We start from the raw sequence: 16,197 nt of genomic DNA, 5'->3' as shown, positions 1-16,197 counted from the left end.
CCCCACGCGGCGTTTCGCGCACGCCAATTTGACGAGCTGAACACCTAAGCCCGTTCTGTTGCTGTTTGCTCGCCTACGACCTGTCACCGAGCTTCACGTCCACCTCGTCGGTCAGCGTGTCATCAACAAACGACGCATTTCGCGCTCCCCTCCCCCCCCTCTCCCCCGAAGCTCTTTGCGCGACGCCTACCCGTAGCACCCCTTCGATTGATCGCCCCTTCGTCTTCGTCACCCGACACGATCGTCGCCGCGTCCGCGTCCGCCTCCACCATGTCCATGTATCCTCATCGCGCCATGGGCGGTGCAGCGCCTCCGGTCAACCAGTCTCGCCTCGAGGAGCTTCTCGAGCAGATCCGGACGGAGTTCAGCTCGCAAAGCCGTACCACCGAGGCCTACGAGCACCAGAGTACGCTCCTTCCCCACGCCGCATCTCTCGACGAGACACGACGGCTGCGGCGCCCTTGCCTTCTTTTCCTGCTCTCTCCTTCTATCTCTCTACATGCTCAGATGCACTAACAGTTCCCCATTAGTCCAGGCCCAGGTCAGCGAAATGCAACATGTCCGTGAAAAGGTCTTCAACATGGAGCAGATGCACCTGAACCTCAAGCAAAAGTAGGCACTCGCAGAGATCATGGTGTCTTGGCACGCCTCGTGTGACTGACACCCATATCACTAGGTACGAAGAAGAGCTGGCTCATCTCCGCCGGCAACTCGAGATCAGTCGCGGCGGAAATGCTCCTCCCGGCATGAACAGCGGCCCGCCTCCCCACAACGCACCCTCTCAACAGCCTCCTTCCATTCCCTCGGGCAATGGTCTATTTAACGGCATAATGGCGGGCGGCGGCCAAGGTGGCCTCGCCCCTCCCCCTCCTCCCCAGGACCAGCAGATGGGACCCCAGCAGCACCAGATGCCTCAGGGACCTCCCGGCTTGCCTGCTCCCCCTCCCCCTCCTCCGCCGCAGTCCCAGCCTCCCCACTTCCAGCAGCAGCAGCAGCAACAGCAGCAACAGCAGCAGCAGCAACAGCAGCAGCCGCCTCAGCAGGCGCCCTACCCCCAAGGTCCCGTTCCTGGCGGTATCGGTGCTCAGCCCCCGCAGAGCACGGCATCTCCTGGTCCCGGTAGGCGCGGAATTGGCCGTCCTCCTGGCGGCGTGGGACCGGCCACCCCGCAGATCAACACCCCGATCCCCTTCCCCGGCGCTACCCAGTCGCCCCAGGTCAGCCACCCGACGCCCGACCACGCTCGCATGGGCAACCCCCATCCTCCCCCTCCCGCTCCTCCGGTCGGCAACGCTCTGGGCGATCTGGACATTGATCGCCTGCCGTCATCGGCCAAGAAGTCGGGCTATGACTGGTTCGTCGTGTACAACGAGCGCGTTCCCCGCATGATCGACGTCGATCTCGTCCACACCCTCGGCCACGAGAGTGTCGTGTGCTGTGTTCGCTTCAGCCACGACGGAAAGTACGTGGCCACTGGATGTAACCGATCGGCGCAGATCTACGATGTGCAGACCGGCGAGAAGCTCTGCATTCTCCAGGACGAAACAGCCGACGTCTCTGGAGATCTTTACATTCGAAGCGTGTGCTTCAGCCCCGACGGCAAGTACTTGGCAACCGGTGCCGAGGACAAGCTGATTAGGGTACGTTCAATTTTATTTTTTTCTGCATGGTGGCTGGTTGACGTAGGCATCTGAGCTGACTCGGGACTTCTCTCTAGGTTTGGCGACATTCAGACTCGCACGATCCGCAACACGTTCTCAGGTCACGAGCAAGATATCTACTCGCTCGACTTTGCCCGTGATGGTCGTACGATCGCTTCCGGCAGTGGCGACAGGACCGTTCGTCTGTGGGACATAGAGCCCGGCAGCAACACCCTGACGCTCACCATAGAAGACGGCGTCACGACTGTTGCCATCTCTCCCGACACCAAGTACGTGGCGGCGGGCTCACTCGACAAGAGCGTCCGCGTCTGGGATATCCACCAGGGCTACCTCCTCGAGCGCCTCGAGGGACCCGACGGTCACAAGGATAGTGTCTACAGCGTTGCCTTTTCGCCCAATGGCAAGGACCTCGTCAGCGGCAGTCTCGATAAGACGATCAAGATGTGGGAGCTGTCGACACCACGGGGTCTTCCTAACCCTGGCCCCAAGGGCGGCCGTTGCGTCAAGTCCTTCGAGGGTCACAGGGTACGTATCCGACCCGCCAAGCGCACCAGGCGTGCCTGTTCTGCGTGAAGCTTCTCCTTGTCTCTGTACTCTCTGGCTAACATTGGACGGCAGGACTTCGTGCTGTCCGTGGCTCTCACACCCGATGCCGCGTGGGTCATGTCGGGCTCCAAGGATAGGGGCGTGCAATTCTGGGACCCCCGCACAGGTGCCACGCAGCTCATGCTTCAAGGACACAAGAACTCTGTCATCTCTGTGGCGCCCAGCCCAACTGGCGGGTACTTTGCTACGGGATCGGGCGACATGAGGGCCCGTATCTGGTCATACCGCAGCCTGCAGTAAAGGGGAAGAGGGCTGAGGAGGAGGAGCTCATTCTTGTTTTTTGCCAGTGTCAGGGGGACCCGTGACGTTGGTAGCGAACTGGGCGTGGCAAGGGCGGGGACGGCGGCGTCAAGGTCTTGATGGGATTATTTGACCGAGGGCACTCGATCGGACGGAGAGCGGAGAGGTATTGTCCAGTGGCCCGCTACGGGGTAGCGGGCCGCGGCCGACAACCACCCTCCTCCGCTCCGTCTGGTTAGAGCCCTCGAGGAAGAGGCGAAGATTAGGTGTGTGTGTGTGTGTGGATGCGTTGCGTACGTGCGAGTTTGAGTTTGAGTTTGAGTCGTGGTGTGACGGTGGCAAAGGCAGAGGAAACTTGTATTCTCGGTATCAATTGAGTGTTACTAAAACTTGCATGCACACTGGTCATGTCATTTACGTCATGGGAGGTTTACAAGAGGGAGCTGAAGAGGTCTGCAAACTCGTCGCCGCCTTTGGGTTTCTTCTTCTTCTTCTTGGGCTCGACTGGTTTGGATACGGAGGCTTGGGGTTTCGATGTGAATTTGGATTGGGGGTTGGATTTGGGGTTGGATTTGGAGTTGGCTTTGGGTTTGGATTTGGGTATTGGGTTGAGCAGAGGTTCGGAGGAGGAGGAGGAGGAGACGGGGAGCTTTGCGGTTGTTTCTGGCGACAATGTCGGCGACAGGAGAGGTGGCGATGTGCGGCTGTCGAGAGGGTCACTTTCACCATTGGCGTCGCGACGGCCGTCTCGGGCAACGTCGGGCGCAAGCGACGGGCGCGCCACGGCGACACCGAGGTCGAGGTCGTCGTTGGGCTCGGCGGGGTGCAGATGCTGCTGCACGGCGGCAGCGGCAGCGGCAGCGGCAGCGTCGGGGGACCGCGGGGTCGGGTTCAGGGGCGCGAGAAGGGCGTCGAGGCGGGCGGCCAGGGCGATGAGGAGCAGGCCGAGGGGCGCGTGCTGGCCGTCGGCGGCGAGCTGGGTGAAGGCTACGTAGGCGGCGGGGAGGACGTGGAGGACGAGCCAGCGGGCGTGGGCTGTGACGGCGGCCTCGGAGGTTTCGAGGGCGGTTGGCGCTCGGCGGCTGGATCTGGGGCCCGCGTTGTCGGTGGGTTTGGTCTTGGGCGGGCGGGCGCGGGCTGCCGCGGAGGAGGAGGAGGAGAGGAAGGAGGTAGAGGAGGAGGAGGTCCGGAGACGGCGTTGGTGGGCGAGGATGGCGGCGTCGAGGCGGCGCAGGGCGCGGCGCAGCAGGGTGAAATGCACCCACCACTTTGCGACGCGGTGCTGGTTCCTGTGACGGTGGTGGAAGCGGTCGAGGATGTGCAGGACGGAAGCCAGGGCGTCGGCAGCGTCGGGGGAGGGCGGTGGCATTTTGTGGTGGGTGTTGACAGAGGATACCGATTACATGTAGATCGTGTGAGGTAAGGCAGGGTACCTTACCTAAGGTGAGGTGAGGCAAGTGAGGTAAGGAAGGTAAGGTAAGGAAGGTGTCAATCGTTCGTTGAGCTTATTATTATCGTGCTTCTTCTTTTTTCGATGCCCGAAGCAAAAGATCGAGTCGCTATCTTTCTGCATCCTGGACATCTACCTAAGAAGGTAAGGTAGCTTGGGTGGGTACCTAGGTAGGTACCTAGCAAGCCTGGGTAGGTGCCTAGATACCGGAGGGGCACCTTATCGGTCTCGAGACTGCACGATGCAGACACGTGATTGGGTGCAGAGCCGGAGACGAGATGAGGCATTGGCCAATGATGAGGGTCGCGGCCTGCACAGCGGGCGTAGCGGGCGCTGGAGGACAGCAGAGGCGTCGCGGCGGGGCGCCTTAGCGGGGCGCCTTAGCGGGGCGCCTTGGTAGACATGCGGCGGGGTGTTAGTGGACATGCAGCGGGGGTGTTAGGGACATGCGGCCAGGTGTTAGGGACATGCGGCCAGGTGTTAGGGACATGCGGCGGGGGGTTAGTGGACATGCGGCCAGGGGTGTTAGGGGAGCCTTCTAGGGGGCCTCCAGCGCGTCTCGTGATGCCCATCTGCACAACGACGTAACCTGGACACACAACGACGCCTGGACACTGGACACAAGGAGGAACGCCTGCACACACCGAGGAACGGCCAGCGACGGCCGTGGACGCATGGCCATGAATCAGTCTCTCGGCTGTCATGCCCAGGCCACGAAGTGATGAACCGGCAAGCGTCCGCCCATCCGTGAGGCCCGTCTTCCCGTCTCGCCGTCCCACCCCTGGGTCTGGGTTTGAGCCTGGGCCTGAGCCTGGGTCCTTGGTCGTGTGGGCAGCCCGCGATACGCTGGGGAGGCATATGGGAGGAGATCATGATGCAACCAGGGCTGGCATGACGAGCAAGGCAAGACAAGCAGGGCGAGCAGGACAAGCAGGACGAGCAGGACATGACGAGCAGGACAGAACAAGCAGGACAAAATAAGCAGGCCAACAAGACAGCAAGCAGGCAAAACAGGGCAGGCCTCAATGGCGGAATGTCCGACCTGCTGCATCTCACCTCCGGAGCTAATCTTGCGCTGGGGGCGGCGCCAGGGTTGCTGCGCTTGTTGCTGCGCTTGAGCCGTCGGGGCTCCGCTTCGTAGATAGGCAAGGTAGGCTTGCAAGGCTTGGTAGGCCATTCAAGACGCCGGGGACGCGAGAAGACGAGAAAAGAGGGATCGAGACGAGACGACCGATCGAGACGGCGGGAAGAAAGCACAAGGCACATCGTCGTCCCCTCCTCTCCTCTCCTCTGCATTTTCTGATTTCCCCTTCTACAGAACCCCGCCGCCGAATTCCCCCCCTCGGTGCGATACCACCTCGACAAAAAAAGTCTTTTCGACTGGAACTCGTCTCGTCGCGTCCACAGCGTCTGTCTCGCCACGCTCCCACCCTGCCTCCGCCGTCACCCGACTCGTCGTCTGCCGCCCGCCTCGAAAAACTGCCGCCTCGTCGTCGTAGAACTACTGCCTCGTCGTCGAAGAATCGAAGAACTGCCGCCTCCTCGTCGACCAACTGCCTCCAGACCACGCGACAGACAAACACCCGCCCTTCTCATGGCTTCCAGGGTCCCCGCCACCTGGGATGACTACGAACGCGGCGCCTCGCCACGCTCCGTGAGCATCGACTCCAACGCCGTCGCCGAGGACCAGTCGCTGCTCGACGACGGCGACCACGACGACCAGAACGACCAGAACGATGACCACAGGGACAGCGAAACAGGGGGCCTGCGCCGCCGCCGTCGCCGCTCTTCTGTGACGCGACACCTCTCCGCCGTTGCCGACCTGGGAGGCGTCAACAGCATACGTTCCTTCACCCGCAGCTGGGCCCGTGCCGCCGGCTTCGCAGAGGTCATCCCCCAGCGCCCCTCGTTCATCTTCGCCCCCGACCAGGCCCCCTTGGCCGCCCCCTCGACCGACGGCCTCGACTATGGCCTCGACTATGGCCTCGACTACGGCCGCAGCCACGTCGACGCCAGCTCGTCCCACCCACGCACCTCACTGCTGCGCCAACATCTCGAGGCCCAGTCCCCCAGCAGCGGCATCCTCGGCGAGGGCGCCGCCTCCCACTTTGACGCCCTCACCGGCGAGGGCGCCCCTCTGCTCGCCGCCACCACCGGCAGCCACCGCTCGTCCTCGCGGGATCCCGAGCGCAAGCACGCCGTCGACCACATCGACCACCACCACCGCGCCAGCTTCAGCAGCAGCACCCGCCGCGCCTCCATCTTCGCCGTCCCTCCCCACCTCGCGACCCCGCCCCTCGTCGGCAGCTACAGCTCCTACCGCACCTATGGCACCCTGCCCGACGTCGACGCCCCCTCCATGGCCGAGGCCGGCGATCTCTGGCGCCAGCAGCAGGCCGACGCCGCCGACCTGCCCGCCGGCGAGCACCTGCCCATCCTCGTCAAGGAGGTCGAGCAGGACGGCAAGATTGTCCTGGCTGTCGAGGGGCAGTCGACCCTGCCGCAGACCATCTTCAACTCGATCAAGTACCTCTCTCTCTCTCTCTCCCTGCCTCCCCCCCCTCTCTCTCTCTCTGACTGACCTCGCCAGTGTCCTCATCGGCGTCGGCCTCCTCAGCCTGCCCCTCGGCATCAAGTACGCCGGCTGGGTGTGCGGCATGACCATCCTCCTGCTCTCCGCCGCCGTCACCTCGTACACCGCCAAGCTCCTCGCCAAGTGCATGGACCTCGACGCCAGCCTCATCACCTTTTCCGACCTCGCCTACATCTCCTACGGCCGCAACGCCCGCATCGCCACGAGCCTCCTCTTCACCATGGAGCTCCTCGCCGCCTGCGTCGCCCTCTTTGTGCTGTTCGCCGACACCCTCGTCCTGCTGTTCCCCGGCGTCCTGACCCTGACCATGTGGAAGCTCGTCTGCGCCCTGCTGCTGATCCCCCTGAACTTTCTGCCGCTGCGCCTGCTGAGCTTTACGAGCGTCATTGGCATCATGTGCTGCTTCTCCAGTGCGTCTCTCTCTCTCTCTCCCTCTCTCTCCCTCTCTCTCCCTCTCTCTCCCTCTCTCTCCCTCTCTCTCCCTCTCTCTCCCTCTCTCTCCCTCTCTCTCCCTCTCTCTCCCTCTCTCTCCCTCTCTCTCCCTCTCTCTCTCTCTCCTCCTTTTCTCTTATTGAAGGCCTGCTGACCGCGCAGTCGTGTCCATCGTCGTCATCGACGGCCTCATCAAGCAGGAAACGCCGGGCTCGCTTATCGAGCCCGCCCGCACCTACCTGTTCCCCGCCAACTGGCTCACCCTGCCGCTGTCCTTCGGCCTGCTCATGTCGCCGTGGGGCGGCCACAGCGTCTTCCCCAACGTATGCCCTCTCCTGAGCATCGCGCGCAACGTACAGACGTCACTAACACGGCCTGCCTCCAGATTTACAGGGACATGCGCCACCCGCAAAAGTTTGGCAAGGCCATCAAGGTGACCTTTTCGTTCTCGGTACGCGCAAAACAACGAGCCCCTTTCTCTGTCTGACTCGTCATGGTATGCTGACCGGCCATCTCGGCACATCCAGTATGCCCTCGACGCTGTCACGGCCGTCGTCGGCCTCCTCATGTTCGGAGACGGCGTCCTCGACGAGATTACGGCCAACATCCTCAAGACGAGCGGCTACCCCCGAGCCCTGACCGTCCTGCTCTGCGTCTTCATCGCCATCATCCCCCTCACCAAGATCCCCCTCAACGGCCGCCCCATCATCGCCACCGTCGAGGTCCTCGCCGGCCTCCACCACCACGCCATGGCCGACAGCGACGGCCTCGTCGGCCGCTCCGCCACCTTCCGCGGCCTCCTGCGCATCTTCATCCGCGTCGCCACCATTCTCGTCTTCCTCGTCATCTCCATCCTCTTCCCCTCCTTCGACAGCATCATGGCCTTTATGGGCAGCGCCCTCTGCTTCACCATTTGCGTCATGTGCGTTCCCCCCCTCCGTGTCCCTTCCATGCCTTCCGTGCGTCCTGGACTGACAGTTGCTGCACACAGCCTGCCCGTCGCCTTTTACCTCAAGCTCTTCGGCAAGGAAATCTCCGCCCGAGAAAGACTCCTCTGCTACGTCATCATGGCCGTCTCCACCACCCTGTCCTTCGTCGGAACCGTATGGGCCTTTTTGCCCAAGGACCTCATAGGCGCCGCGTGAACGGTGGCTGTCATTCTTTCAAAACAGGAAAAGAACAAAAAGGAATAAGACGAGGAGGGATGTGCCAGCCAGGAGAAGCATCGCAGGTGAGGAAATGCGCCCTAGGGGGCGGGAGGGGCCTCCGTTTTTGCATCATCGGCGTCCCATGCATATACACGGATACATCAACCTGAATTTACAAGTGCCTTGGCACTCATGCATGCCTCCATGCCCTTCAAGTCGCAGCCTGTCCACCCGTCTTGCTTCGCCCGCCACTGCGCCCGCCTGTCGAGCACATGGAAGTAGTCAGTCTTGGGGCGGGGTCAGTTGAAGGGAAAGGGGGGTGACTTGCGTTTTGAAATCGACAATCGCCATCTACATCTATATCAGGTTGAACCTCGCGTGATGCCCCATTGCCCTCAGACTACGCAACAGACATGCCACTACATCTGACCGACCCTCGGAGTCAAACGCCCACTGTCTTAAGGGATCCCTCGTACCAGCTGCGAGCGCATACAGCTCATCAGACAGGGTCTGCAACAGTCGGCATAGGTCATTCCTTGAGTGCCCTTTGGCCTCAGTACATACATTGATCACCGCCTGCTTAAACCGCCTGCTGAAAGAGCTCAAGGTGCATCTCAGTAGGTACAACCTCTGTCCATAATTGAAGGCGGATATGTCTCTGAAATGCAAGTACTTGGCATCTAGATGTGCTGCCCGTTGTATCCTTCGAGTTAGTTGGTGATTTTTATTTTCTGGCCACGCGGCTGTCCATCATCCCTTTGGGGCCGATGTTAAACCTCAGTACATCAACTGACCACCGCCTGGTTGAATAGCTCTACTGTGGATCTTGATAGGCACTCATCCAGTCGCATCCCTTTGAACCCGAAATTGATCTCAGTACAAGCAAGCGCCCCATAAGTCTTGTACCGCCTTCATGATCAGGTTTCGCGCTACGCCTTTCGCTACCTTTCGCTACCTTTCGCTACCTTTCGCTACCTTTCGCTACCTTTCGCTACCTTTCGCTACCTTGGCAAATACCTAGGACCCTACCTCTTTCTAACGTGATCCGCCTGAGATCCTCGCCACATACCCCAGTACGCCTAATGTCGTTAGGTGTCCTGTAGTACTATAGCTTGTTGTTAATGTACTGTGGGCTAGGCCTACGGTTTGTTTAGCTGTAGAGCTCATTTCTGCCATGTTAGTTGGGTCCTTCCAGTACGTAATGTTTGTACCTGAGATCAATTTCGGGTTCAAAGGGATAGTTATAGCGGGTAGGTCTGTCGAAAAAATAAAAACGTACAGGCATGTAGATGTACTATTCGTCATATCCTTTAATTCACTTGGCGACATATCAAGTACTGAGGCCAAGTTTGGCACCAAAGGATAGTCAGCACCATCACTAATGGGGGCAAGTTTAGTGGGTAACCTCTGGTATTCTAGATTATTCTGGAGATAGCTAATACTCAGAAGGCGAGTTGAGACCGTGCATCCAAAAGGCTTTTCCGCATGTCGCGCTTCAACGCACACCCGGGTGCCCATGAGCCGACATGCACCTCAAAGAGGGGATCCAACTACAAGAGACGACCAGCTAGGAGTGAGCCTCCTGCCAGCCGCCAACCCACTCGACGTCACCGAGTTCTGAACGTTTGTCTCGGCGCCAGTAATTCCAATCTCTGCCCTTGTTCCATGGGCAATCCTTATTTCGTTCCTTCACAGTCTTGTTCGAAGTCTGGATATTCAATCCATACTGCTCCCAGAACCCTGTGACAGGTGTTGGTTGATGCGCCGTGACCGATGGTCGACGAGGCTTGAGCCAGTCAGGCGTCTTGTTGGGTTCTGACTGTCCGGCCAAGGCTCGACGTCGCTGGCCGAGGGCAGCCCACTTGTCAACGTTGCTGCGCTTGGGAGGGGGGGAGTAGCGGGTCGACATGTCCACCGTGGACGGCTTGGGAGCAGGGGCCTCCTGGAAGAAGAAGCCGTCTGCGACCAGGTCGTCATCGACGTCGTTGTGCACGACAGACGCATTGTCGGCCACGACAGTGGCCTGGTCCGCCTCTGCCGACTTGCTCTCCTGGCTCCAGGTCCTGGAGTTCATGGCACGCAGTGACTCGAGTTGCTGGCGCGCCTCCTCTTCCTCTTCCTCAATGTCCTCGTCCCACATGTCGCTCCAGCTCTTGGATACGACATCACTGAGACGACCGAACCCAAGGGACCCGGACGAGTGAACATTGCGAGGCTTGGACATGGTGACGGGGAGAGATCCACTGATGGCAGAGGTGCGGGGAGGTGGTCGAGAGACGGCGGGAACCGGACGTTGAATGGCCATCGACTTCATCGACGTACCCATGGTCAAAGTCGAGTTGAAGGTCGAAGAGAAGGACGGTGCCTCGATGGACCCGGAGAACCACCCGGCTGTTCCACCCGACTTGGAGAAGAGGTCTTCCGTGTAGCTCTCGTCGTCGGGGATGACGCTGAGCTGGCGGATAGGCTTGGGGGGAGTGGTGTGGAGGGCCTTGGTCCAGGGGAAGGCACCGTTGTCAACCATTGGGCTCTGGATAGATGGGGTGCGCAGAGGCTCGCGGTTGGCACTCGCCACGACAGGCTTCTCGGTCGAGCAGAAATCGTCCATGTCCTCCTCTGAGGTGGTGAAGCTGACGAGACGGAGGAGAGCAGCGCGCGCCCCGACGAGGGACCGCTTCTTCGGGTCAAGACTCATCAGTTGCACGATGACCTCGTACGTGTCTTGGGACATGGAGGGGAAGACGTCGAAAAGCGACTGCTTGTCACGAGAGAAGTCGAGGAAAAGGGGATCGGCCTCGGTGGGGGTGGTGAAGGGGTTGCGTGAGAAGAGGACGTTGAGGAGGCAGATGCCGATGGCCCAGATGTCAGCCTGGGCCGGGGAGTAACCCGCACCGGCCGAATCGTACTGCTCAGGGGACATGTAACGGTCGCTGCCGACAGTGGTCTCGAAGGTCCATTGGTCCTTGGTGGCGAGACCAAAGTCACCCAGCTTCATGGCGCCGGATTGGGTGAGGAAGATGTTCTCAGGCTTGATATCGCGGTGATAGACGCCCATCTTGTGGATGTACGTGACAGCATCCACAAGCTCGAGCATGAACTGACGGACGTGCTCCGTCTCGAGGGGGCCGTGGCCGTTGCGAATCGCCTCATACAAGTCACCTCGGGAGCAGAACTCGAGAACCAGGTACGAGTGCGACTCCGTCTCGAAGGCACGGAGGAGATTGACAATGTTGTGGTGGGACAAGCGGCCGTGCAGCTGCTTCTCTTCAGACTTGTCGTCAACCGCAAAGGCCATGCATTCGTCGTCGGCATCGGGCGTCTTGGCAAGGCACTTGATGGCGACTGTCTCGCCAGTGAAGGTGTCCTTGGCCTTGAAGACCATGCCGAACGAGCCAGAGTTGAGAGGGGAGAGGGTTTGGTAGCGGCCGTCGAGGAGGACGCCGCTCTGGAAGTTGTCTCGAAGGCAAGACATTGTGTGTATGTGTGAAGAAAATGATAATAAGAAATTTTTGTTTGAAGGGTATCAGGAAGAGGAAGATGTTGATGAAATATCGATGAAGTGGTGATACAAGCAGGTGTGTAGAACTCCTTTTTGTGCTTCCTTCTCGATGTCCGCTGCTCAAAGACTTGGATTGAGGGGTTGTGACGGAGCAGGTGCCGGTGGTGGTGATTCAGGCGATACTGGTGATCGGGACACCGGACGAGGGTTGCGGTTGTTGCTGACGGCCCAACTGGGACGGTGAAGAAATGCTGTTGAGGGGTGCGTGCTGAATGTACAGAAAATGTGCGGGTCGGTCAAGACAAATAAGACGATATAAAACTCCTGTTCGTTCACGTATCAGAGGCTCATTGATAACTGGTTGGTTGGATCGAACGGTCGGTACAGATGAGAAAGAAGCGATGGTCGTTGTGGTTTTCGTGAAAGGCGCTAGAGCAGAGTTGCTCGAAAGAGTCAAGGGTCGTTATGAGGACATGGGAGACCGGGTGGAACAAGATAGGGAAAATGTAGTGAAAGACGTTGAGAACTGTTGTTGCAGCAGTCGGGGGCGAGACGGCGGCGGGGATGTTGTTATTTCGTGGTTGGAGGAGTGTGGTGGGTGTGGTGAGCTTTGACTGGTGGAGGAGGGACTCGTGATGGTCGGTCGAACGAGGAACTCGAACAGGCACGAGGCTGGAGCTGGTCGATGTGAGACGCCGGGTGGTCGATGACTAGCACCGTCGAGTCTTGTTCTCTCAGCAGTCAATCGCTTGCTGGCAAGCAGATTACCCAGTCGGCCGGGGCGTCCGATGTTATGCAGGCAGCATTCGATGTCTTGAGCGTAACCAAGGAAGGGCTGGCGAGTGTGAAGTGAGAAGCAGTCAAGCGACGACGGGTCGTAGCTTGATCAAGTACTGTTCGACTCTCGTGGACTAGCTCGACGTCGACGTGGTGATACGGATGTCGAATGAGTCAAAGGCAGGAAGCAGGTGACTCAAGGCTGGGCAGGCTGAAGGACGATGGATGGGACCCAACAGGAACAGCGGGATACGCTGGGGCAAATGCGGATCAAGTAGGCCTCTCTTCCCTAATCTTCTTGATGGATGAGCTGGATCCGGAAGATGGCGTGATGGATTGCGTTGCGTTGCTTTGATTGCTCGCAAAGAGGTCTGGCTGGTTCTCCGTGGTTCGAGAAGCAACTGGACGGTCTGCTGGCAAGAAGTGGGGGTGGTCGTTGGAGTATTGGCAGTACGAGAGAGCAGCCGAGGGAATGAGCGAGGTGCAACGAGAGAAGGAGAGGCCTCTTTGAGGAAAGGAGGGCGGGAGAGGAGGGTAACGATTATCAACGGTAGAAGGGCAGAGATGAGGAAAGCAAGAAGGGTAGCGGGGCGGAGGAGACGATGTATTAGAGAGGTGAGAGAAGGTGCAGGAACAAGGAGAGACGATGCGGATGTGGCGGTGGGAAGCTGGAAGAGTGACCAGACAGGGAAGGAACAGGAGAGAGAGCAGCCAGCAAGAGAGCGAGAGGACGCGGGGTGAGAGACAGAGAGAGCGAGAGAGGAGTGGAGACGATGGGGTGGTGGGATCTGGGAGCTGGGAGCCTGGGGGGAGGGCGAGGAACGAGACGGAAAGGGCGGTGGCAGCGGTGGCAGGGCAGGAGGAAGGCCCGCCTTGACTGGTCGACTGGCTTGACTGGGTATCTCTACGGGGGGGGGGGGGGGGATGGGAATGGCGATGGCGCTATGGGGTGGGTCGATGGGGCCAGCGTGCAGGATAGAGCGACGACGCAAGCCCAGCAGCCCAGGTGAGGTGGCTGCGACCGTGCGACAGCCAGTGAGCAGCCAAGTTGAGCGACAAGTAAACAAACAAGGTAGCACTTTGCGCACTGTCGGCATGACACGTTGTCGTAACGAACTACCAAGATGGACGGGGCACGAGGTGCGAGGCATTAGGTAGCCGATAGCGACAGACATGTTCCCCAGGCCGTGTGCAGTACCAGACTCGGGACCGTGTGGGGTACTGCCATGCGTCAAGTGAGCAACAGGCTGCCAGGGCTCGCTCACCGCCAACACTGCCAGGTACTAGACGGTACGCCCTGGCCAGGTCGTCGCAGTCGCTTCCGGCGCTGGAATTGCTACCTGTTCTCTTCGTATCGCTCTGGTTCCTGCCGTTCGGCAAGACACGCAACCCACACTGTCTGTGTCTGGGCTGGACCCGGACCCGGACCTGGACCTGGACCTTGGCCCTTCAAGGTTGGACCAGTTCGAACGAATGCGGCAGTCTCTCTGGCACTTGCTGTCTGCTCGTGCTCCTTGGTTTGTTGTCCGTAATCTGCTAATCTACTGCCTCCTGCTCCCCGAACCCGCACCGTGTTTCGCGCCCGCATTCTTTCAAGTGCCCTGTTTCACTCGCCCCGCAGTGTCCCTGATGGAGGCTTCCATTGGCCTACATGGGATGATGAGCTGGACCCCTCGACTGCGCTCATCTCGTCCTGCAGCCTACCTGGCCTACCTTACCTACATGTTACAGCGTGACGCTTGACCTCCAGGTACCTCATCGAATCTGGGGGATACGCTCGACAGATACATAGCCGCGAGGAGCAATGACCAGGCCCGAAGCAACTTTGTCCCTGCATGAGTCTCAAACAAAGACGCGTCAAGCACCGTACCTCGCTCGGGGTTGTGTAGCAGCAGCAGGCGAGCAAGTGACAATCTGTGATCCCCCTTTCCCGTGTACTGAATATGTTGATCCGTTCAACGGGCAGCAGGAGGGGAATGTATCAGCGATCAGCCTGGTGAGAGCGTTTCATCTACACACGGGATGGGGGGGGAGGGGGGAGAGCAGAGATAAGACACAGTGCCAGCGAGATAATGGTGCCCATACCATGTACCATTCAAGAGAAGAACCTAGAGGACCTAGAGATGGACGCACTGGTGTGTGAAGACACGCATGCCTGAGATTCGTTGCTCCGGAAAGGGGAAGGGAGGGGGAATTGCACCAGCGTCACCTGTTCGTCGTGGTTCGTCATGGCACCCGGGGCCCGGTTTATCCCCAACAGAAAGAACGAGTCAACCTCCCGAGGCTTGGTCGTGTGACAGAGCTGGCAGGCCCAGACTGGCCACCTTTAGGTAATACTCCAGGGGCTGACTGACACGATAGAATCGCTACGAACATTCCACTTCCGTCCTCATCTTTCGTCATGGTCATACCGTTCGGTACCTGAGCAAAGTAGGCAGGTAGCGAGCGACCCTACCCGGCATGATCTTCCTACCCGTACCATCACGTACCCACGTACATAGTACCCACGTACCCACGCGCGGAGCACCATGTTCCATCCAGGCCCCCAAATGACGATGCGTTTCTAGCTTGGAAGCCGATAACTCCAATCTTTCCACCCGGTTCGTTATCTACCACTGATTGTTTTCTGGTAGGCAAATCAAGAGTAGACACGACCGCGGGGCGGACGAGTCCGTCTGATGCTAGTAGCCTGCACCCATACCTGACCCCTACCACGCAAGCATGTACGATGAATGGCATTTGTACGTGGGAGGACCCTCATCGGCTGCATACTGGAGGATGCACGCTGCTGTGGCAGGCCCACCTCCCGTCCACTACTGTCCAGTCCTCCCTACCTGCGTGGTGAGTGGCAGGCAGGAGGGACTCAAGCTCGAAGCTCGGGCTGGGTGCATGTGACTTTTTTCTCGCCTTGACAATGCAGTTTTGTTTGGAGCTCACTGAAGGCTCGGGGCCCATCAAAAGGGAGTGTGGTCCTGCACTACCTGTCGACGTATCCAGTAGTGTCCCAGTAGCGGCTGGGACGCTGAAGCTGGGGTCCATTTCAGGGAGCGCTTCGGAAGGAGGGTGGCCCTCAATCATTCTGTCTTGGATGGAAGGAAGGTTGGTAGTTGGTAGTTGGACCCGCCAATGGTCCACCGTCGAGGCTGCAGCCGACTCCCCTAACCCCCCCAACCTCCAAACCATGCAGGTCCCTGGCTTCTCCATCTGCCACTGCAATTGCTTCCGGTTGCGATACCGAGAATGGCTGCTTGACCGCCTTCTCCTAATTTCGTTGTGCCCATTATCCTGCATGAAGCGATTCCCCCAACTACCACCCACATCATCGGGATAGTCGAATCATCGTGAACTGTTTGACCTGGGAATGGTGGTGAAAATTTTCTGTTGACCAGGGGAGCAGCGATCGAACAACCAAGAATACCATTACAGCGCACCGCTTCTTCCTAGCCGGTGCAGAAATTTCGTACATCGATTTTCCGTTCAGCCTTCCGCACACCCCCGTCCGCGGTGCAACTTGGTCCCTCACCGCCGTTGCCATTACCGTTCTCCCTGGCCCGATCGAGACCCGGCATGGCGTCCGCGACCGCAACCACGTCCGCGGCCGACTTGGCGGCCGTGAAGGTTGTCTTGCTGGACATTGGTGGGTTCCGCCCATCCGCACCCTTCCACCTCCCAATTTTACATACTCCCCGCCATTGCTCCCTGCCCCCCTCGCTCGTCGTTTGGTAATGTGATGTGAGAGGCTGATGATTTTGTGTCCCTGTCAGAGGGGGACTGTTTGTCCGATTTCTTTC

At 59.4% G+C, this 16,197-nt stretch overlaps 5 protein-coding genes across 5 annotated transcripts; 2 read left to right on the top strand and 3 right to left on the bottom strand.

The window, feature by feature from the left end:
• Positions 1 to 294: 294 nt before the first annotated feature.
• Positions 295 to 2,507, top strand: VDAG_06313 (transcriptional repressor rco-1; the record flags this gene model as incomplete). Its single annotated transcript, XM_009658691.1, has 5 exons — positions 295 to 406; positions 531 to 612; positions 677 to 1,640; positions 1,734 to 2,186; positions 2,280 to 2,507. 5 exons carry the CDS (start codon positions 295 to 297, stop codon positions 2,505 to 2,507), a joined length of 1,839 nt encoding a protein of 612 aa, XP_009656986.1.
• Positions 2,508 to 2,937: 430 nt separating this feature from the next.
• On the bottom strand, positions 2,938 to 3,876 carry VDAG_06312 (uncharacterized protein; the record flags this gene model as incomplete). The annotated part of the gene is made up of 1 exon (XM_009658690.1): positions 2,938 to 3,876. The coding sequence occupies one exon, from the start codon at positions 3,874 to 3,876 to the stop codon at positions 2,938 to 2,940; it is 939 nt and encodes a 312-aa protein (XP_009656985.1).
• A 1,675-nt stretch (positions 3,877 to 5,551) lies between these two features.
• VDAG_06311 (vacuolar amino acid transporter 1) lies at positions 5,552 to 8,328 on the top strand (the record flags this gene model as incomplete). Its single annotated transcript, XM_009658689.1, has 5 exons — positions 5,552 to 6,483; positions 6,548 to 6,960; positions 7,145 to 7,305; positions 7,510 to 7,904; positions 7,974 to 8,328. 5 exons carry the CDS (start codon positions 5,552 to 5,554, stop codon positions 8,125 to 8,127), a joined length of 2,055 nt encoding a protein of 684 aa, XP_009656984.1. The 3' UTR covers positions 8,128 to 8,328.
• A 1,369-nt stretch (positions 8,329 to 9,697) lies between these two features.
• Positions 9,698 to 11,602, bottom strand: VDAG_06310 (serine/threonine-protein kinase ksp1; the record flags this gene model as incomplete). The annotated part of the gene is made up of 1 exon (XM_009658688.1): positions 9,698 to 11,602. The coding sequence occupies one exon, from the start codon at positions 11,600 to 11,602 to the stop codon at positions 9,698 to 9,700; it is 1,905 nt and encodes a 634-aa protein (XP_009656983.1).
• Positions 11,603 to 15,064: 3,462 nt separating this feature from the next.
• On the bottom strand, positions 15,065 to 15,670 carry VDAG_06309 (uncharacterized protein). Its single transcript, XM_009658687.1, has one exon. The coding sequence runs from the start codon at positions 15,608 to 15,610 to the stop codon at positions 15,164 to 15,166; it is 447 nt and encodes a 148-aa protein (XP_009656982.1). The 5' UTR covers positions 15,611 to 15,670; the 3' UTR covers positions 15,065 to 15,163.
• Positions 15,671 to 16,197: the final 527 nt, after the last annotated feature.

This window comes from Verticillium dahliae, genomic scaffold (assembly GCF_000150675.1).
Source record: "Verticillium dahliae VdLs.17 supercont1.12 genomic scaffold, whole genome shotgun sequence".
Taxonomy (NCBI): Eukaryota; Fungi; Ascomycota; class Sordariomycetes; order Glomerellales; family Plectosphaerellaceae; genus Verticillium; species Verticillium dahliae.
Note: the sequence above shows the minus strand (reverse complement) of the source record. Positions and strands in the feature narration are given on the sequence as shown.